Below are 24,114 nucleotides of genomic sequence, written 5' to 3' on the forward strand. Positions count from 1 at the left end.
TCGTGATCAGTAATGTGGTATACTGAGTAATAGGAGTATTTCTAGAGGCCATTTTTCTCCACCAGAATAGCTAGCAAAAACTAAACTGTGCATGAGTGTCTGCAAACCACATAAAAATACCCCACTAAACCCAAGCTGAATTTATCACCAACTGAACCTCCACTTAGCAGAATCCCAAAATGCTCTTGGCTACTCCTAAGTGGCCATAAATGAGGGGAAATATAACAAAATAGAGGTCAAAGAATGAAATTAAAACCTCAGAAGATTGTTTTTAAATATCAAACACATTTTACAAAAACATCTGCCTCTGTGAGCACACTGCTAGAGGTCCTAATAACACCTTGGAAGGAGCCTTTGTAGGAGAAGGGCTCTGACATTTAAGATTTGTTAGCTTCATGGCAAATCCATTTATAGGAACAGATTAATATTCTCACAAATTATAGGAGAGTTCAAGAGCAATGACATATCTGTAGTCTTAAAAAAACAACAAAAACAGAAATACCAAGCCAAGTTCGGTTCCTTGGCCTAGCCTGCACCCTCTTGCAATCTGGGACCCCTTGGGGATATTAGAGGGCCATCTCTGGCCCAATCCCTGCAGACCATAACCAGGGACTCCACAGGTACAAGACAGGGGCCAGGGAGAAACCACGGGAGGGCTCCAGGGCGTGTCGGGCCTGTCTTGCCCAGTCCGATTGGCTGGACCCTAGCAGCAAGCTAACACATCAGTCAGAGTGTCTACCTCCTGGTGGTCAGTGCATGTCATAGCGACTGGTCAAACGGTTGAATGAACAGTCGAACATTTAGCATATTAAACTTTTATTATATAGGATGACTCTGTGTCAGACACACTTTAAGGTCATGACGACTGTGTTTAAGTGAGTTCTAAAACTATGTCAGTAGTTTGCATATAATGCGGAAAAATATTGAGAGGACTGTGACATATTTTAGTTGCATGATATACTTTATTGATTTATGTGAAATAAACAAATATTAGGATTAAAGAATTGCTCACTTCTCTGTATTGCTTCATTTTTCCTAGAAATAGCTGAGAGATATTATCTCTAAATCTAACTATGCAAGAGCAAACAGCACTAAAAATTGTAACTAGATTGCTATATTTACACAAAATACATAATAAATTTAAAAGAATAGGTCTTTAAAATCTGTAAAACAGAGAAATATGCATTAGTAAAACCTAATTGTCTGCAATAATTTTCCTTGAATGTATACCAAGCAGAGTATCAATGCTGCTGCTTTTGTTATTGCTGTTTGTTAATATGATATAGTGTTACACTATCATTACACAATATATGGAAAAATTAACAGGCCCATAGTAAATGACAGTTTAAGTTGTTTTTGAATGATTTAACATAAAATATTTTTCATTCTTCACTTAGTAAATTTCATTGTTAATGTACATTATGAATAATACTGACTCATAATCCTAATTTTGATATGGCAAAGTAGAGCTCCTAAATTGCAAGAAAGGAAACAAAAATAGGAATTTGGAGTAAACAAATAACTAAGGATATTTTCTCCACCAAACAACATATTGGTAATTTTTTTTTGCTTACTTAGAAACTTCAATAAAATAAAAAAAGGATAATGAGGATATTATGCTAAGTGAAATAAGTCAGACAAAGAAAGACCAATACCATATGATGTTACTTATATGTGAAATCTAAGGAACAAAATAAATGAAGAAACAAAATGGAAACATACTGATAGATAGAGAACATATTGATAGTTGCCAGTGGGGAAGCGGATTGGGAAGCCAGGTGAAGTGATTAAGTAGTACTGACTGGTAGTTACAAAATAGTCACAAGGATATAAAGTACAATACAGGGAACTTAGTCCATCATCATATATAATAAAAGGTAAAATGTAAATAGACCGAACAGCAGAACTGAAACAATTGAACAACCGGTCGCTATGACGTGCTGACCACCATAAAACGTGTGCAGAACATGGTCAGCCACAAAGGGATGGTGGAGCTGGTCCGCTGTCATCAGAGTGAGCCCTTAGTGGTTACTGGAAAATTCTTTGTTCCCTTGCACTCATTCCTGCCCAGTGCTCCACTGCTGGTGCTGGCCCCAATTGCTCCTCATCAGCATGGCAGGGCGCTGTTAGCTTGGGAGCAGTTGTGGAGCAGGGCTGGGGGCAGGCAGAGACCTGGGAGCTACAAAGGGAAGGGCTGAGCAGGAGCGTGCCCCTGTGCCTATGCAGCCTCTCAGCCCACAGTTCCTTTCAAGATACACAAATGTGTGCACTGGTCCCTAGTATTGTAATAACTATGTATGGTATCAGGTGGGTACTGGAAATATAAAGTGTATGATTATTTAACCAATATGCTGTACAAGTGAACCTAATACAAAATAATACTGAATGTAAACTGTAACTGAAAAGTAAAATTTCAAATTAAAAAAAGAAAATGAAAATGGAACATTCTCAACTTTTTTCAAATTATATTTGGTTGTTACTAAATAATAAAATGTACTAAATAAACAGTATATTTCCAGACATGAAATTATTCCAAAGCTTTCATGAAGTATATGTATTTATTTCCTACTAATAAACATTAGAATTTGCTCTTTTTTATATATATATACTGGCAAAAAATATGGATCATATTACATTTCAGTAGCATTTGGCTATACTAGTGTTTGGAGGGAGAAAGGGAAAACTGAAGAAAAAGCCAAATCCAATAGAAAAATATTTGTCTATGCCTTATTTTGAATCTGTAAAATGAAATTCGATTTCTATTCTCTACAACTGTAATTAATATCTATTTATATTTGTTCAAAGTCTAGTTGTCTTTAAGATGCCTGTAAGCCATATTTCTACACTGACACTAGTATTATGACATCAGAAAGCAGATACACCCTATAAATAAATCGCATTTAGATCCAAAACAAAACACTTGAATGGGCATTTGAATGTTTTGTCTGGTATGTTTTAGTAAAATAACACTGAATTGGACTTGATTTCTGTCGATTAACATAATTTAAATTTACTTGACAAAAGAAATATCTATATTTTAAATCATCGCCCAAGAATGGTTTTTATTGTTGTTGTTTTTTTAGAGAGAGAGAGAGAGAGAGAGAGAAGGGGGAGAAAGAGACAGAGAGAGGAAACATCGATGCAAGAGAGAAACATAGATTGGTTGCCTCATGTGTGCACCCTGAGGATCAAACCCTTAACCTGAGTATGTGGCCTTCCTAGGAATCAAACCTATAACCTCTCAGCGCAAGGGATGACACTTCAACCACGCCACACTGGCCAGGGCCACAAAGCAATAGTTCAGTGTGTAGAAGGGAATGTTCTAATTGAGTAAAAAATTATAAGGTATATAATGTCACCTCATCTCTAAAATGAGAGAGCTGGAATAAATAATATTCAGACTATAAAAAATTATTATATTATTGAAATGTGTATGACAAATAAATATCCACATTTGCTTTTATATATTCACCTCTCAACTTTGGTTTAAAAAATGAAGACTAAACTTCTAAAAATAAAAACGGAAGCAAAATCAACAGTTGAAATGAGGTATGTCTTTGCTTTTAAAAATTAATTTCACTTAGTAATCATTAGGAAATACTGAAGATCAGCAATGCAGTGTCCCTAAGGAAAATGGTCCTGACTTCTCTGACGAACGGACATATATAAAAGATAAAAACTCACATATCAACCAGAAGTGCCACAGAAAACCAATAATTTTTGGTTTTCTGTGGCACTTCTGGTTGATATGTGAGTTTTTATCTCACACTTTCACTCTCAACCTTCATTATCCAGTAATTTTACTAAGGTTCATTTTAAAAGGAGAAACAAAGGCCCCTGTAGGGCAGAATCTTTGATGTGACATTGTTTCTTCTACATTTGCTAATTAAGCAGGGTTGTAAGGGATATTTAGATGATTTGTCTTCTAATTCATTTTATAATTCATTAGTCTTTCTTGCACACTAAATGTGACTGTTTAATATGGTTTGTGTTTATTACTGCCAATACTCTCCCCCTTCTATAATAAGTGCTTTGGTTTAAATGTCCATCAGTAAGTGTCCTATTAGATATGCCAATTAGAGCTGTAATGATTATTTATTACTGTACAAATGTTCCAGAGTCTATACTAGTAACCTCCCAATTCTTGTTTCTAAGGAGAGTTGCTTATAATTCCAGTTAGTTGTCTTAAAACAGCTCAGCCACAAGTAAAAGAATTAGTGGAAATCCATTACCTAACAGAAAATAACGTAAGTTATCACACAGAGATGATGAGATAGTAGCATCTGAGTTATTAATTTTTCCCAAGTACATTTCATCTTAATGGACAAGTGGTTGGTAAGCCTGACACTACAGATAGATAAATGCACTTGGGTTAAAGAGCATAAAGGTAAGAATGTAATTTCTCAGAAATGGCAGGCTTACCTCCTATGAGAATAAATAGGTACACAGAATAAGTATACTAAGCAGGAAAGAAGTATCCTTGACCGGTAAGTATTTTAAATAAAATATTACAAAACTTTGAATTAGGTAAAAATGCAGATTGGGCAAGTATTTTTCAAAGAGGAGGCCATAAATAGAAAAGAGTGTGGCCAGACTGACGTGGCTCAATGGTTGAGTGTCGACCTATAAGCCAGAGGTCATGGTTGGATTTTCGGTCAGGGCACATGCCCAGGTTATGGGCTCAGTCCTCAGGGTGGGGAGTGCAGGAAGCAGCTGATCAGTGATCCTCTCTCATCATTGATGTTCTATTTCTATCTCCTTCTTCCTTCCTCTCTGAAATCAATAAAACCATTTAAAAAGAAAAGAATGTGAACATCTTAGAAAGGGGTTTGAAGTTTATTGTTACCTATAAAGAGACATCAGAAAACAAAAGTTAATTAAATTTAAAAACTTATATAGCTTGGGCTTTAATACAAAGCTTCTTTATGAAGACTGAAAGATCAATATAGAAGTTGAGAGGGCCATATGTCAAAGAGAGTATACCCACACTAAAATCTATACTCAGGATGCCTGCCAGAGAACAGTGGCAGAACTGTGACTGCATTTTAATGGATTTTCATGGTTTAATTCTGAGAAGCTCCCAATGGTCATCCTCGAAAGGTTTTAGGTGTATGTATCTCCTGTCTTTAAATATCTCACACACCCTTAATATCCATTAGAATACTTAAGAATAACAAAAGTATACATTTTAAAATCCAAATAACAAAATTATTATTTAAGAATCATTACTTATTATTCAAGAATAAATTTTCATTCCACACTTACTGAGGTTATGGATATGGAAAAGTTGATATTTCAGACGCTGTGACAAATAATTCAACCTTTTTAAAGATTCACCAAATAAAAACGATATCATGTTGCCATTCCTTCCCAATGATTTTTTTTTAATGAGGAGAACATATCCTTGCCTCCACCTCTCCGCTATTCACGGTATTGCTTTCCAGGTTCGTCACCTGCTCTCAACCGCAGTCCAAAAAGATTAAATGCAAAATTCCAGACCTAAACAATTCTTTAGTTTTAAATCGTGTGCCATTCTAAGTAGCATGATAAAATCTCCCGCAGTCCCACTCTGCCCCACGAGAGACATGAACCACTCCTTTGCCAGAGTATGCAGGCTGTATATGCCACCCACCTGCTAGTCACTCAGTAGCTGTCTGGGGGTCATTGTGTTGGTATCATGGTGCTGTGTTTAAGAAACTATTATTTTAGCTAAAACCGGTTTGGCTCAGTGGATAGAGCGTCAGCCTGAGGACTGAAAGGTCCCGGGTTCGATTCCGGTCAAGGGCATGTACCTTGGTTGCGGGCACATCCCCAGTAGGGGGTGTGCAGGGGGCAGCTGATTGATGATTCTCTCTCATCAATGTTCCTAATTCTCTATCCCTCTCTCTTCCTCTCTGTAAAAAATCAATAAAATATATATTTTTTAAAAACAATTAAAAAAAGAAAAGAAACTATTATTTTAGTTAGTAATGCCCCAAGCAAAAGAGTAGTGATGCTGCTGACTCAGATATGCAAAGAGAAGCTGTGAAATGCTACCTTCAAGGGAAAAGGTTAAAGTTCTTGACTTAATGAGAAAAGAAAACACACCACATGCTGAGATTGCTAAGATCCATGGTAACAATTGAATCTTCCACTAGTGAAATTATGAAGGAGAAAATTCAATGGTAGTTTTGCTGTCACACCTCAAACTGCCAAAGTAAGGCCACGATGTGTAACTGTACTTAATTAGGATAGAAAAGGCATTGCATTTGTGGTGGCAAACATGATCACAAAACATGTACTGACGGAGAGTAACATGTTGTACCAGAAAACATTGAGCCTATATCAAGAATACAGCAAGAGATCGCTGAAATGAGTAAGACCAAGCTATTGTCTTAGTGCAAGTAAGGATAAATACATAGATTGAAGAATAGGTATGGCATTTATCACCTTACATCATCAAAAGAAGAAGAGTAAGTATAGTACAGTAAAGCATTTTGAGAAAGACCACATTCCCATAACTTTATTCCAGTATATTGTTATAACTCTTCTGCTTTATTATTAGTTACTGTTTATTTTACTTCACCTAATTTATAAATTAAACTTTATCATAGGTATGTATAGCGGTGGGCAAAAGTAGGTTTAAAGTTGTTCATATGGAAAATAATACAATATTCATTTGTATAATAAATAATAATAATACAAGAATAAACTCTGTGTTTTCTGTACTCACAACTCTAAACCAACTTCTGCCCATCCCTGTATGTACATAAAAAAAAACATAGGCTATATAGGGCTTTGTACCAACCCTAGTTTCTGGCATGCAGTATGAGCCAGTGTACTGACTGCAGTGACAGTTGATTCCCCAAGAGTAATAAGGGTGTTTGGATACGATGAGTCCCAACTTACTCAGCAGCTATCACCATCTGCTATTTAAAAATTCTCCTAAAATAGAAACAATTGTGTATGCTTTTCTCCTCCCATAAAGGGCCCCTTGTTATGTGCCTTTGCCTGGTAAGGCGTGGCAAGAAGGGAAGTGGAGAGACAGAGGGAAAGGTCATTCTGTTTATTCCAGACTAAGACATGCATGATCCTTTCTGCAGCCTTACTTCTAACTGCATGCTGGGAGTATGCACTCAATGTTCCATCACACTCTGCACCACTGTGATGTAAAGAACCCTGGGACAGAAAAAGTAACACATGTACATATACAATAACATGTTTTTTTTAAATTGTCATGCACACAAGAAACTGTCACTACCCGAGTTGCTGTGGGTTAACATGTTAAAAATAAAATGGAGCTATTATACTTGCAGATAACAGGGTGGGACACTGGGTGGTTTAGAAATTCAAGGATAGAAGTTATTGAATGGGGTACAGGATGGGAGTGGATTAATTTGGTTCCTAGATATTTGAGCTCACTTCCATCATCCTAACCTTTCTGGAAATGAAACTTACTCTAAAGTAAGTTTTGGCACTTCCTTAGCTTAATTTAACTAAATTGTACACAAGTATTGTCCGATTGACAACCAGATTGTTCTGGTCTGTGCAAGGCTGAATGCTGCTGTCTTGATTTCTATCCTGAAGAAACACTATCTTGAAAATCTCAATGGGTTATTGTACTGGAGCTCTCTAAACAGAATTAAAAAAAATCTTCTAAATCGCAAGAGAAAAAAAAATGTATGTGTCTTATACTTTGCCACTAGCTTAGGAGACATCTCTTGTGCCCATCCTGTTTCCTGGAAGGTAACCTTACCTCTTCCCTCGATGCAGGCGTTTTCCAGGGCTTTTGCATGCTCAAACTACATGAACTCTGGAGGTACTATCATCTGTTCACTTGTACTATCAACTCTACGTCTGCTTCATCTATATGTTTTCTCACCACTCCTGTGAGTGCTTGCTCTTATAAACTATAACTACTTGACAAACTATTTATTTTTATACGCCAACCTTAAACTTAGAAGAGCTTAGATGGGTAGTATAACAACCAAAAATAAACTTGATTTTACTTATTTAGTAATAACTCTAATATAGTTTTTATTTTATTTTATTTTATTTAATAAGAATCCTAATATAGTTAGTTTTATAATAAGAACACTAATATAGTTAGTTTTTAACTATGAGGTTCTAGTCAGTTGCTATCTATATTATGAGCTAAAAAAAAAATTTTGACTAAAAGCTTTTAAGGAGCCAGGCTAATTCTCTAAGTCTAGGACACTATTTTCCTCCAGCAATTTTGATACACACACACACACACACACACACCTTTAAATCATTTACACGTGTTATACTTTTCCTACCAGAAAGAAAAACAGGCACGTATTCTTAACCATCTTCTTGAGAGCAGTACATACTAATTTTGGAACCTCTTTGTATTGACAGAGATACACTGACAGTAGGAGTTAAGACTCTAAAACTGAACCTAATACCCACAGCACCTTAACCTTACCTTTAATACCAAAAACTAAAACAATAAACATTTACTTCCAGATGTCTAGGCCAAAATACTAAAAACTTAAGGACATGTTACAGAGAAAAATCTTAGGCAGCAAACTACCTAGATGCGAATGCACAGATTCTTAGAGCAAAGAACACGAACAGAAAGACAGTTTGAAAGCAAAGCAGAAGATGATCTCTGGAACAAGTTAGCCCATCACTGTAAGACACAAACTAGACTGTACCTAAGTTCTGCAAAGAACCAATATTGCAGGCAAATTCTAATTTACTTACTCATCAAATACCTCAGAGCAGTAGCTGGGAAATTTTTGACTTTTAATAAATTCAAGCTGTTACAACAGTTTGTATTTTTTTAAGTTACCCCACTCCTGTCTTCAGGGTGGTAAAAAATTATCTCTAATAGTGATTATTTTATAAAATATTAAAGTACATATCATTTTAGAAAGAAATTTAATTTCTCACTTTTCAGATAGGGCCATTTGGCGTACTTATAAGACAAGTATACTATCAGTTACTAACAGACTCTTGCTTTCACACTTTAAATGATCAAGAAATAGAAAATGAAAAAGGAATAACAACACTTTTACCGCCACCACATTCACAATTACATGTATGGTTATTTACTTGCCTCTCAACAGCTAAAGTGATAGAAAATTCTGTGCCAATCCATCATTACAGGAAGAAAAGGGGAATTTCAAACTTAATAGAAAAATTCTAGTGCTAACAGCTTTCCAAATAGAAATTTTTCTACATTAAAGAAAAACAAAGTCTCTTTTTTGCTCAATTAAATATCACAGTTTTATGACTACAAATGAAAAAATTTGCCAAATTAATAGGAGTTTGGTGAAAATAATTCTTATTTTATTTGTTCTTAAAGTATTTTTAAATTAAAAACAAAACAAAACAGGGACAAGTAGTATATACACTCAAAAGTGATTCAGTAATAATTCAGCTACACAAATATTGTCTTCCATTTTTCTTACAGCTATTCGTAACCAAATAACAGTCAAATACGATAGACTGCCTTAAAGGTTTATCCACATATACCAAAAGGAGTAATTACTAGCTACCACCATCACACTCATTTATAAGTCATTTAAGACTGTCTTCAAAGTATTTATGTTTAAATTGTTACTGTGGGGATTAAGTAATTATAAGCCATCAGTATAATACAACAATTTAAAAATGGGGTTTCTATAGTCAGTTTTGGAATTGACCTCTTATTTACCTTATTCACATAATTTGATTAGATATTTTGATAATAAAGGTACAGAAAACAATTGTATGTTTTTACAAAATCTAAGTACCTTAAAACCCCATTTCCTTTCAAAAGAATTTATAAAAAATGCAGCCCTGCTTTTATAGCATAATCTTATATAAAAAACGCTAATACGCAAATCAACTGAACTGGGGAAAGACAGGTCCCTATGATGTGCACTGATCACCAGGTGACAGATGCTCAACACACGAATATTTACCTCTGAGTCATAATTTTGAAGGCATCTGGGAGGTAGCAGTCTGTATTCTCCATCTGAAATGGGTCAGCATCACAAATCTTGTCGTCTGTCCGACCATAGTTAGCGCTCTCAATCATGATGACATCACTGCCTGGACATCGCAGATCTATAGAATAACCTTCACAGGACAATTCTCGCCGAACTAACCCAAATGGTAAAGCTGCTCTGCTGAAACCTGGAAGAAAATAAGTTTAAGTTAAATTAACTTATTTATGAAATGTACTATTTAAAGGCTTTTTCAAATAATATTCAAAGTATGTTTTTTAAATTAACCATTCATATACTAATTTAAATCCTTTGCTCTTCAATACGAGTAAAGAATTTATTATATATGTACCTTTAGCTGAACTACTCACTTTTCTAAGACAACTTAAAAATACTCTAAACACAATATTCTCTGTATAATCTAGTCATAATCAGAAAATAAGTGATTCTTTTTGAGCTAATTTAAAGAAAAACAACAAATTTAATCAATGGATTTATAAATATTGACAAGTTTTACAAATATAGAATGTAACAACTATTCAAGAAACAGGTTTCATTTATGCAACTGAATAAAAACTGGGCTATACATTGGCCTTATATTTTCCTTTAATGTAGACATACAAGTTCCTGTTAGTAGCAGTATCTTAAAAATACTTTCGTCTTAGCAGTTTCCCTCTAAAATAACTACGACACAATGACAGCAACACACTACGGCACGATAAATTACTTCAATTAATACACATTTCATTTAAAACTGGCAATTATCAGTAGATGGGCCTTCAAAGGAACCAGAAAGTTGAAACTCCTAGAAAGGGAAAAAGTTCTTTAAGTCTCGGTTCTGACAATCTACAGAAGAGAAATTTAAAAACATCTGTAATGTCACTTTTCATATCTGTATAACTCTAAAATGAGATCATATACTGTATATGAAGTGCTTACTGAGAAATTCTATATGAATTTGTGTATATTGCATGAGGTAGAGTATAGGAATGCTATAAAGAAGATTCCCAAATGAAATAAAAGGTTAAAATTTGAAGTTTAACCATTTTTTAACCAGGGATCCCAAAGTAGTAACAGAGCATAGGTGAAAGGGTAAAGGCAGAAAAAGCCAAGAACAGCCTAGAAGAACAGTGTGGGGGAGAATCAGGTCTTCACTATGCAGGTTTGCTGCCTACAGGTCAGATACTTCAACAAAAACGTCTATATTGCCTCAATGTTTTCTTTCAGTTGTCCAACCTATTGCCATCTGTACTGTTCTTGTTACAAAATACTAGCAAATAATTTTGGCAATTTTTTCTTATCTCTATCTTTTAATTACTCTGCATCCCATGAATTATTCCTTGTATCCCTTTTTATTGAGAAATGCTAACCTTCAGAAGGAAACTGTTCCAAGATATAGACTGCCAAGGTGAAGAGCTGAGTTTTGTCCAGGTTGATCCTAAGCCCACACATTGTTCTCTTTAACTTTTACTGCAGAATGCGTCTCACTGATTCAAGGAAACAGAATGTCACCTGGATAAATGAGCATCCTCTTTCTAAGATGCAAATAATCCTTCAAAAGGGTTACTGGGTTACGCATTAATATGATTTAGAAAACTGCAGTTCTCAAACTTGGCTGACCTCTCAGTTCTACTGAGAAAAACTTAAAGGTATAACTGAAATGAAGAGAAAAGACACAATCTGGAGCACAGAAATCTTTAGGGGATTGTGGCAAACCCCTACTTTGGTAGGTTTTCACTAGGAAGGCTTATGGTCTTATGAGGTTACTAAAAATATGTGGAGAGGTGCACTATCAATGAAGAAGAAAAACAGAAACGGAGCTGGGAAAATGAAGACAAACTCTTTCCAAGAGTTTATTTATAAACTTCCCCAAATTCGTAAGTCAACTTTGTGTACACTATTGCTTTCTTCCATTTTCAGATACTGGACTGGACTGCCTTTACCAATAATCCAGCTTAAACTAGTATTATTATATTTGTTTTAATTGAAATATTTTAATATATTCGGATTGATTTTAAAGAGGAAGGGAGAGGGAGAGAAAGCTAGAAATATCAATGATGAGAAACACTGCGTCCCTTCCCACCCACTCCCAACCCCTTCCAGGAATCAAACTCACAACCCGGGCCTGTATCCTAACCAGTAATCAAACTGTGACCTCCTGATTCACAGGTCTGTGCTCAACCACTGAGCCACACTGACCAGGCTAACTGAAAGATTTTTAGGGCCTCAGAGAGGTCACTTATTTCTGCTGCAAAATCTGTGTGGAAATTCAAACAAGTGACCTCATATAAAATTTTGGAACACAGTGTAATTGAAATAAAAGTATTGCAATTGTTATTAATTTTAAAAGTCATCATTTTAACTAAGTAAATCTTTAGGGAAAGGCAGACATTATTCCCAGACATTTATCTCCCTCCACCCCCAACCCGTCCCTCTGACACACACACACTTTTTTTGAATAGACTAGTGACTTAACTATTCTGAGTCACACAGAATAAATTATCACAAGTAGGGACACTATTTCTTAATCCCACTTTCTTCCTTTGTACATGAAGTAATTTAACTGTTTAAAGTGGGTACTTTTAAGAAGAAAAAAAAATTAGAATAACTTGCCAAGGCTATATGGTTATTCCCAAACATCACTTTTCATCAGAGTCATCTGGTAAAGTGTTTTCAAGAAGACAGATGTTCAAGCCCTAATCTAGACCTATTCAGTCTGAATCTCTGGATTCAGATGAAGCTAAGATATTTGGGGAGGAAAAAAATGTGAATTTATTTGCAGCACACTGATATAAAATAACTAAGATGTGCCAAGAATTTCTCCAAGAGCTTTATAAAGTAGTTTTTATATCTCCATTGAGATTACATATTTTTAAGTCATTGTCATATTTCCCCTCAATTCTCTAATATAGTTTTATTTTAATCTTTGAAGATATTCTTAACAGCCACTCTGAAATGTTTACCTGCTAAATCTAACCTCTGGGCCCACATCAGAGGACATTTACATTGAATGCTTTTTCTCCTGGGTATGGATGGGTCAACTTCCCTGCTTCTCTGCATGTCATCTAATGTTTTGCTGTTGAACACTAGACATTTGAAATAAAAATACAATGATCAACACTTAATTCAGATCTCCTTTCCCTGAGAATCACTGCTGCTGTGACATTTTCTTTTTAGTATCCTGACTGGATTTAAATCTGCACACTGGTGTCCCCCATAGCGTATAGCTCTGAAATCTCTCCTTATTGTTGTTACTGCTGTTGTTATTCTAGTTCTTATTTTTATTTTCTCATCTGGCTTCCTAAGGATCACCCCTGCCTCTACCACATTTAGTGACCAGCCAATGATGGAGCAGAGACTTTTCACAAAAACCATGAACCTACATAACAAGGTGTCTGACCTCTGCTGACTGACCTGAGTGTGGGTGAGGAAGAGTGTTCAGAATCCAGGACATTTTCTAGTCAGTCTGGATAATTTTTCTCCACAACACATGTGTAGTTTCCCGTTCATCAAAAAAGCATTGAAAGAACTTTGACTCTTTTATTCTCAAGATTTCCCAGTTTCAGACTGGCCCTCCAGTCTCCCCACCTGGGACCACAATCTCAGGCAGAGCTACGGGTTTTCCCCATCTGTTTTCCACAGTGTTGACTGCTTTTACTGACAACATTGCTGGGCATGGGTTTCCACCTCTGCTCCACATCAAGGTAATGTTCCCTGGCAGCAGAGTCATTGCATCATTGCATTTCACCATCGGCCTTACCCTAACAAAATGACTAAAATGACATACACAGCTAAAGAGTTGGGGGAAAGGAGTTGTCCCAAGGTGGAAGGCTTTAAACTTCCATTGTTCAAACCAAAAATCCTATCAATTTTTCATCATTAAGTGCTTCCCAAATTCTTATATGGCTTTGGTTAATTTCCAGGGCCCTAAAATGGCGGTTGTTGTCAATTCTGTCCAGGAGTATACCTTGTTTGGGAGGGAGAGGATTTGCCACTCTCATCAATCCAGAATCACCAGAAGTCCCTCTAAAGACGTGACAAGCAATCACTGACAATAAATCCTCAAAACAGCTGTATGAGATACGTATCATTATTATCACCATTTTAAAAAGGAAGAAAGTGAAGCAAAGAAAAATTGAATTGTCCATGATCACACACCCAATAAGAATGAAATCGAGGTTTGAAACCAGGTCTTTCAGTTCCCAGGTTCATGGTCTGAAATGCTATGGTAATGCCTCTCCAAGTGACAATGAGCTTTAGCCGCAGATTGGGGGACTCCCGTGTAGGAGGCACAGTCAGGGTGTGCGGTGTGCTGCAGTTGTAGAAGAAGAAGAAAGGAAGCGGTGTGTCTGATGGTCAAGTATTCAATGCATCAGCAAACTAAAGCCTTTTAATCACACTATTACTATGACATTTATTCAAAGCTGTGTTTTCAACCAATTTCTAATTCAACAACGAGAAAAGAAAAGAAAAAAAAGCATCCCAATGAGTAAAGTGTAATCCAATCCATCTTGCAACTCTGACAATCTAAGGAAAAACTTGAGGGTGGCTCTGAAAGCCAAAGAATCAATACTGCAGCTCTGTGCAGTACAGATGTGAATGCTGCCAAATAGGGGTGCTCAGAGTACAAAGAACTGTTTCACTCCATTTTCTCCACTCTAAACAAATGATTTTGAAAAGACAATCTCCCCACAATCCCCTCCAAGCTATGCAATGTCAAGCCATAACTCTCTGTGCTTCAGGCTGGTGACTGAAATACATACCTCCCAGCAACAAGTGCAGTGACTTAGGGACTGAAATCAGTCACATTCAGGGGATACCTCCTAATAAACAGATGCACTGCTACGAGATGGGAATTTGTGAGACCAGAATTGGAATTCTATCACTGGATTTTGCATCACTTGTGAGAATTTTTGCAAAAAAATATGCTAATCTGGCCAAAACAAAAACAAAAACAGTGCATGCTGATATAAGCTTAGACTTGGGAGGGACTTCAAGCACTTGATTGGAAACATAGTGCTTGTCTAACATGGTCTCCATTCTCTCTGCTTTGTGTACATTTCTGTAAAACCATACATTTCTATAAAAGTCTTCTTAGTAAGTGTAATGTAAAAACTTCAACTTTCTGGTACTGTTACTTAATTACTCTGATCTAAACCCTGTCATGGATGCTACTGCTCATGCTGCCTGGGATCCAGGAAGCACCAGGACTTCTGATTATAGGGGGCCTCCATGGAACTGGGGCTGTACTCCAAGCTTTACTGAAACATTAATGCAGGCCAGAGTCCATTACCAGTGCTGACTTATTCCTTTTTTTTTTTAATATATTTTATTGATTTTTTTCAGAGAGGAGGAGAGAGGGATAGAGAGCTAGAAACATCGATGAGAAAGAAACATCGACCAGCTGCCTCTTGCACACCCCCTACTGGGGATGTGCCCGCAACCAAGGTACATGCCCTTGACCAGAATCGAACCTGGGACCCTTCAGTCCACAGACTGACGCTCTACCACTGAGCCAAACCGGTTTCGGCTTATTCCTTTATCTTTACCAATCAAACCCTAAAACATATTTATTTTTTATTCATTAACATACAGTCCTTTTAACCTGCCAGTATTATGTAAAGAGCCTAAATTATGACAGTGGAGAGAAATACCAAGTTCTTGCAAAATAGTGTTCATCATTTCCTCAGGTACAACAATTTATTTCTACTTCCATATTAATCATTTAATGTAATCTTTTCCATATTAATCATTTAATGTAGCCCCTACACAGACATAAATATATATATATATATATATATTTACTGGCAACACCACCTAGACATGTATTGCTCACTCATTTATCCATTTGTATTTTTATCTTTTGTCCATTCTAATTCCTCCATTAGACTCTGGAATATGTCATGGAAACTAAAAATTCTCAATTTGGAGGCAACTCCACCATTTCTACAACTACAGAAAACCCACTCAGTGAGAAAGGTCCTCCCTGAAGCAAAATGATGACTTATAAAGTACTCTTCTAACTGTGTTAAAACAGAAACGACTTCCCAAAATGATATGAATGTTATCACATAATTTCTTAAATGACAATGTAATGACTTTGATTTCATGGGTGGTTTTGGTGTTACTGTTTTTGTGTTCTGGGGTTAAGGTTTGTTCAAAAAAAAGTCTTTTAATCCTCACTCAATATGTTTATTTTTTAATTTATTTGAGAGAGAGAGAGAGAGAGAGAGAGAGAGAGAGAGAGAGGGGGGGGGGGAGATAAACATCGATGTGAGAGAGAACATCAAATCATTGCCTCCTGTAAGCATCCCAACCGGGAATCAAAACCTCAAACTTTTAGTGTACAGGATGACATACCAACCAACTGAGCCACCCGGCCAGGCTGAAGTTTGTTCAATTTTTAATGAAAAGATGAAATTCTAAATAACACACTGAACTATTTTCAAATCTGTCACCAGACCATTCAGAAAAAGAGGGAGAAAGGAATAGATAATTCAAATCTGACACTGTAAAGTTATAAAATGTTGCCTTAAAAAAAGAAATACTAGTACTTTTTTACAGAGTTGAAATGATATCCTTTCTTGTCTTTAACTTCCAAGCTGAACATGAAGAGAACTAAGAAACAGCATGGTGGCAAATCCAAGTGTAAAAGCCCTGCCCCTACACAGACAACCCACAACCACCCTCCCGAGTTGCTCCTGCAGAAAGCAGCGGTGCAGAGGGAACAGAGCACTTCCAGCTGCTGGTGTCAGACATCCCAACAAATGACACTTGACCCTTGAATAACACAGGTTAAAAGAGTTCACTTTTAGTGAATGTGCACAGGTCCACATTTACTGGGGGGAAAAACACGCAGATTTCTTTTTTTTCCAGTAAGTGCTATAAAATGTGCCTTCTCTTCCCTATGGCTTCAACATTTTCTTTTCTCTAACTTACTTTGTGTTGTAAGTATGTAATATATAAATGCAAAATATTTGTTAATTGACTGTTTATGTTAGTGGAAAAGCTTCCCAGTCAGCAGTAGGTTATTCGTAGTTACATTTCTGGGGAATCGAAAGTCATACACAGATTCTGACTGCACCATGTCCACAAGCCTAACCCCGACGTGTTCCAGGGTCTACTGTGTAAGGAGCTGCAAGAAGAATGGCTGGTAGGAACCCTGTTGGACCAGTGTCCTTGTGCCCTAATACACTGCTCTAATGACCCTTCCTTGGCACTTTCAATTACTTTCAATTAAAAACCTGAGTCAAGATTTACATTTAGAACACCAGCAAAAGGATCTTCATTAAACAAGTTTAAAAGCAGAGAAAAAGTTACCTGAAATACAAGAAACTACAATTCAATAATTGTGCAATCAACTTTTTAGTGTACTCGGATGATTTCATGCACAGACTCAAATACTTTTAATTTCTCCCTTATAGCTGAATGTTACCAGATTAAAAAAAACACACAAAAAAACCCCACAAAGTAACAAGTTACTATTCAAGGCAAAAAGAAATACAGAAGGCTTGATAAAATTCTCAAAAACAAGCAAGTGCTTCTTGTAAGAAAATTAAGAGTAACTTTAGGCAGAATCTGATTTATAATAACAACAGAAATGTTTCAGAAAATTACATCTCCCAAGACAAACTGTCTAAACAAATAATACAAGGGCTAAATGCTTTATATGAGAATGGGGTAACAATCATGATAGCAATTTCAGAGTAGGTAAACAAAAGGAACAGGAAGAGTATATATAATACTCTATTTCACTGGCAAGGACAAAAGAAAGCCAAAAATTTTAACAAGGTGAAATTTTCTTCTATCAAATTACCAAAGATTTGTTTGTTTGTGTAATGTGAAACTGCCTCATACATTTCTAAGTCTACAAACGAATGCAATCTTTCTGAAAAGAATCTTAACAAATTCACTTTATAAAAATATATTTTTATAGAATCCCAAAATTTAACAAAGATTTGGATAAAATTATATACATAATGGTAAAAAAAAATATAAGCAAAGTAAAGGAAAATAGAAAATGATTTAATAGACAAATACCCTATGATTTCACTTAATTGGGGAATCTAAAAAACAAAATAAATGAACAAACAGAACCAAACTCATAGACATCAAGAACAGACTGATGGCTGGCATAGGAGGGAAGGCCTGGGGGACTAGATGAAAAAGGTGAGAGGATTAAGAAGTACAGATTGGTAGTTACAAAATTAAGGGATGTAAAGTACAGCATAGGAAATATAATCTAAAATAGTGCAATAACTAGGCATGGTGCCAGGTGAGCTATTTTAATTACTTGGTGTTTTTATTTCTGAGACGTCATTGACAACTCATAGTGCCCCCCACATACCACTCTTGTACACTGAGCCTTACTGAAAAGGCAAAGATCAGAGCCAGCATATCCATATTCCTAAGGATGCCCCAAGAATGTGGAGATAAAGAACTAATACTGCTCTTTAGTGAGACCCAGTTTTAAAACAATAACTTACTATTCAAGGCAAAAAGAAACAGAGAAGGCTGATAAAATTCTCAAAAACAAGAAAGTGCTTTTTTGAAGAAAATTAAGAGTCTTCGAACATCTATCTGATTTCCAGTTTCTGCTCTGCTCAACTCTGCAACAGCATTCTGGCAAGCTTGTCAACCATATTAACTTGTAGAAAAGTATCCAATTATATCCCAGAGTTGGCTAATTTGCTTGCGCACGTCCTGTGTGCTTTAAAACCTAATTCTTGGCTACACATATAAAACTTGGAAGTCCTGGTCTTCGGTACCAGACTGATATTTCTAGGATCTTCTGAACCATACGCTATTTTGGAAATACTCTGATCAGCACAGACCCTCTAGATTTGAACCCAGGTGCCTCTGTTTACTAGCACAGTGATAGGTGTTGTTCAGAGGTAAAACTCTGAACTTTAGTTTCTCTATCTGTAAAATCGGAAAAATAATAACATAAAAACTCCTATGTCTCATAGAATTCTGTAAGGATTAAATAAATTACTACATTGTAAAGTCTTCAAAAACAGTACTTGGCAACTGTAGGCCTCACTTTTGCCAGCATACTTTTCTTAAAAGTGGTGCAATTTGACACCTAGGCATAAGTTCTCGATTCCATCTCCAGTGTTCTAAGGAAAGAACCTAATTGGTAAATTATCAGCCAGATATAATGGAATAACTCATTATCTGTGGATTATTTTCAGATTATGCAATCACAATTATAGGCCATTAGAAATCAGCTAGTCCATATTGTTCTTATCTCTGCTCCCTAATATTTCGAGGACAGGAAGTTCATTTGTCAAGTGTGTGTATGTGTGGAGTGTGTGTGTGTACACCTAGGTACGTTCAACAATACAGTGGAAATTAGGACAGTGACTTGCAAGAACTTAGAATATTCTACACACAGAGCTCCCTCCTCTTGAAGATCTATCCTGACTGAATCCACAGACTATCCTGGCTGCTTGGTGGAATCTTACTCCTCCCTTTTTAAGACTCCAGACAGGAGAAACTTCTCTGAGGCATCTTCTCTGACCACATACGTAAGCTCTCTTAAGCTTCCCCTCCCAAACTGTGTTCTAATTATGTCAATGCACCACGGACATTCTCTCTGCACTCACCACGTGGCTGCAAACTTACCTACTTCTATGTCTCTTCTCCTAAAAACCCAAATTCTTGAAAGCAGGAATAAATACTTCCTCTTGTTTTTATCCCAAGTATCTAGATCAGAGCTTGGTTGTAGTAAGCACTTAATTTGATGTTAATGCTGCAGCTCAGAAAATGGCGGCTACTGAGATTCATCCAAGGTCACATCACTAAAAAAGGAATCTGAAGACCAGCTTTAATAGCTCCTCTCACTATACCTAGTACCTTGTCAAGTCCTATCAGCGGTTAATTTTTTGAGTTTCCAGGCCACTTCGCTTCAGCACCCTTTTAGCCTATTTTCACCATGGGTATCGCTGCAATTCTGAGAAATCTCTCTCAGGTATTTAAATTAAATCCACTAAATGAACATTTAAAGGTTTTCATAGATTTTCAATAGGTTGTATTAAACTTAATTTGCAAACTATATTTTTGAACATGTAATTCCCTCATCTAGTTAACACATTTGTGTACTATAAAAGTGGAAATTTTTATTTGAAATCCTGATAGGCAAAATGCCAGTCACCTAAAAGTCAGTGACAAACATTTTAATGATGAACACTTCATTAGATGGAACATTACAATTTTTTTTTTCAGCATTCATATGTCAGCATTTTTTATTACCCAAATGATCAAAGACTACAACAACTTTGTTGGTTTCAAAGGAAATAAGACTAAAAGATTCTATATGTTGGACTATTGCCTTGGTAACCTCTGTTTTCACTGTCTAGTATGAAGTCAGTTTGTTGAATAAATTAATCATCATACCAAAATTCAACTTCATTATTTCTGAGGAAAATGCTTGCCTGCACATTATTTGGTGATAAGTATATACTGAAAGTCTATATGGGTACATCCTCTGTGGATATCAAACACACACACACACACACACACACACACACACACAGAAAACAGATAATTCTACATAGGTAACCAAAGATAAACTTCTCCTAAGCCATATAAAGCTTTAAGAGGGACCTGTTGGGGTATGCACTCTGAAGATGGAAAAGATGGAAAATACCTGCATATATTTTTACATAAGGGTTGTCATCTTGCCAAAGTGCCTATGACCTGGTTTCCTATTTCATTAACAATTCACCTTAACCAAAACAATCAGAGGTACTCACTATTTCTAAGTATCCTTACCATTCACTTTTCACATTCAATGTGGTATAGTCTGCAAAAATAACTGTGGTGTCAAAAAATGTAACAAAAATTATGTAACTACCTTTAATAAGTAACTCCAGGCCAGCTGGTGTGGCTCAGTGGTTGAGCGGCATCCTATGAACCAGGAGGTCATGGTTCGATTCCCAGTCAGTCCATATGCCCTGGTTGTGGGCTGGATCCCAAGTGTGGGGCGTGCAAGAGGCAGCCTATCAATGATTCTCTCTCATCACTGACGTTCCTATCTCTCTCTCCCTTCCTTCCTCTCTCTCTCTCTCTCTCTCTCTCTCTCTCTCTATATATATATATATATATATATATATATATATATATTTTTTTTTTTTTTTTTTTTCTTTAAGAGAAAATCTTAAAGAAACAAGCAACTTCACTATTTTCTCAGGTACAATTAGGATTTTTTTTCATATCTTCCCCGTGCTCATCATGCAATAATATGAACTGTTACTAAAGATGAGTCTGCCTGAGGATGCATAGTTTCTATTCTGTTCACAATTAAAATTACAGTACAAGAAAGGTGGGTACTTAATAAATATATGGTAACATGCCAACAGTAACATTGTTATGTTCAAATGTTATTAAATCCCATTTTAATTCCTTGAGGTAATTCCATTTGTATCCTTTTGAACTCCATTTCCTATTCATTACCTTGTTTTATTGTATATTTCCATTGTTTAGTTCATTTGCTCTTCATTGAAAGATTTATTAAATGGTCACCCTGAGGTAAGCAAACACAGTGCACTGAAATGAACTGTGCAGATTCAACTTTTAAGCAGCTCAGTCTTAAAAATATGAAGCAGGAGAGCACATCATACAATGAGAGGAAGGTGAATACCCTCACAAAAGACAGAAAACTATCTTGACAGGAAAGATATCAAGGAAGGCTCCTCAGGAAAGGCAACATTTTATAATCGCTAATATCTGGAATACACAAGCTGAAACAGGTAAGGATTGGACCAGAAGTGAAAGGACTGACAGGCCTCATCAAGATCATTTTTTAAAAACTACTGCTATTATTCCATTCTAAGAACTTTCATTTTAACAATGTACTACATTATAAGAAATGTATAATTTTGAAAGTATTCTCTGAAAATATATTTTCTCACTATAGTTCTTGTTTAATCAACAAGGCTAGCCTCAATTCAGACACTCAATATTTCATTTATTTTTACTTGAGCGTTTTGCGAAAGTATCAAAAGCTGATCCAGTATTTTCAAAAGAACAAAGTAAAACTCCATGGGCTGGGAAACCCAATGACAGTGTGCTATGTAAAGAGTGTCAAACCAATTTACTATTTATCAAAAGAAGAGCTTCTGGCTCACTGTAACAGCCTCCACTCTCACCATTTCGTGAATAGCCCTTCTAAAATTCTCCCATAGCTCATTGTCTCCTTATCTCCATACATTGAGTCTGTCTGGACTTGGGCTGAACAACCACGGGGAGTGGGCCTAAGCTGTCAGGTCGGATATTCTTAGCACTGCAGAGGTGAGAGAGGCTCCCACCACCGCTGCTGAGTTCACCAGCTGGGAGCCTGCCTTCTGGCTGAGCGGCCCTCCCCACAGGAGCCCACTGATCACCAGGGGCAGCTCCTGCATTGAGCGCCTGCCCCTTGGTGGTCAGTGTGTGTCACAGCGACTGGTCATTCTGTTGTTTGGTTGATTTGCATATTAGCGTTTTATTATATAGGATTATATAGGATGGACTCTATTTGCTATTCTCTTTCATTTAAGTGCTGTGCATACCCACTAAATACTGTCTACACAAACTGATAATGGGTAGCATTCTACAATTTGAAAAGCACTAATCCAGCCCAAATCCTAAAATAAAGAAATTCCCTGGACTAGCTTAGCTAATGTAAGACATTACATTCTAAGACACTAGTCACATGGCTTAGGTGAATACTCAAAGCTATACTCTGGACAAAGTAATGATTCTCCTTAAATTGCATTTAATATTACTTATAAGTTTATTTATAGCAATCCCTCTTAAATAGCAATAATATATATGTGTACACACACACACACACACACACACACACACACACTCAGAATGTCTTGCTTTGACTAAGTACACTAGAGGGCACTTTTCAATTTATCTAGACCTCAACACTAAGTGCATCTTTCTGAGAAAGTGTGTCACATTCCTGGAATTTCAGAGCTATGGTCTTTTAATCCATTACCAGTTTACTACCAAGGGATCACTGTCTTGTTTTTCTTACATTAATTATATATAGAATCCTCAGGCAGAAATTCTGACAGAAAGAATGTAAACGAGCTAAGCAGATGCTATTTTAATTAAAAAACAGTACATGCAAATAATTCATTTTGAATAGAAATTCAATAAAGATTTAAATTTATTTTTGTCAGTTTGTGTTCTTTAAATAAATAAATAAAAACCATGTTAAAAAGCTTATCACATTTGATTATTAACAATGCAGAATAAGTAGTCAACTTAGAGCAACTGCTAAGTTGATAAACATCTGATAAATATTTAGTAAGAGAAAACATAGGAAATACAAAATTATCTGAGAGTTAACTCACTCTAAGAAGCTGAACTTGTGTTTTCTGTTAAAGAATTATGTGATTACTATAAAATTTACAAGAGTATAATTTGGGCAACATAAAAAGTATATAATTACACAAATAATTACAAAAGATGTATTTTACGCATAAAATGATACACTGTAAAACAAACTACTTTAAGTTGCTTTCAACAAAAAGATACACATTTATTGCAGCCACGCTTCTCTGAAGACCCCCACTGAGGTCAGATTTTAGTTTTTAGGAAGTGTTGATTAATAACATCACCCAACATAAGGTCCATTTAATCTCAGTTAACTGTAACCTAATGACCTCTCTAGATTTCACAGAACTAAGGGTAAGCCTCATTTGCCCCTGTTTTAGAGTAACATGGGTTTGGATTGTTTCAGTGTACATCTTAACAATAGAAACAGAGTATTCAAATGAGGTGGAGGTGGAGATTATGGAAATCCAAATCCGTAATGAGATCACAGAATGAGGTTTTGAAGTAATAAATAATAAATCACAATGCCTCCTCTGGTAGTCCAGGAAACTACTTTGCCTCTGCCCTAATTGCTGTGACCCCCGTCTTGCCCTTTTTGACACCACGCCTTATCAAGCATTCCGGTCAGAGGCTGAGAAAGTAGTTTTTCTACTCCTCTCAGTCAATCATGGAACAGCAATTGAACTGGATTGAACAGGGCCCTGCAACCATACAAACACTGAATTCAAGGCCTTTCCTTTGCTATCTGGAGACAGTAATTAACTAGGAAGCAGCAGTATATTCCCATCAATCTTCAGCAAAGAACCGGTACCCAGGCGCCGAGGCGGTCCTTAGCAGCTGTGGT

At 36.2% G+C, this 24,114-nt stretch overlaps 1 protein-coding gene across 40 annotated transcripts in view; it reads right to left on the reverse strand.

Moving 5' to 3' along the window:
- The window catches only part of ADGRL2 (adhesion G protein-coupled receptor L2), a 269,658-nt gene that overhangs the window by 76,954 nt on the left and 168,590 nt on the right, over positions 1-24,114 (reverse strand). For all 40 annotated transcript variants that reach the window (XM_036447598.2, XM_045584407.1, XM_045584405.1 and 37 more), the window contains one exon: positions 9,915-10,128. In XM_036447598.2, the coding sequence (XP_036303491.1) occupies positions 9,915-10,128 (214 nt within the window). The remainder of the gene's footprint in view (positions 1-9,914; positions 10,129-24,114) is intronic.

Source organism: Pipistrellus kuhlii, unplaced genomic scaffold, assembly GCF_014108245.1.
Source record: "Pipistrellus kuhlii isolate mPipKuh1 unplaced genomic scaffold, mPipKuh1.p scaffold_m20_p_2, whole genome shotgun sequence".
NCBI lineage: Eukaryota > Metazoa > Chordata > Mammalia > Chiroptera > Vespertilionidae > Pipistrellus > Pipistrellus kuhlii.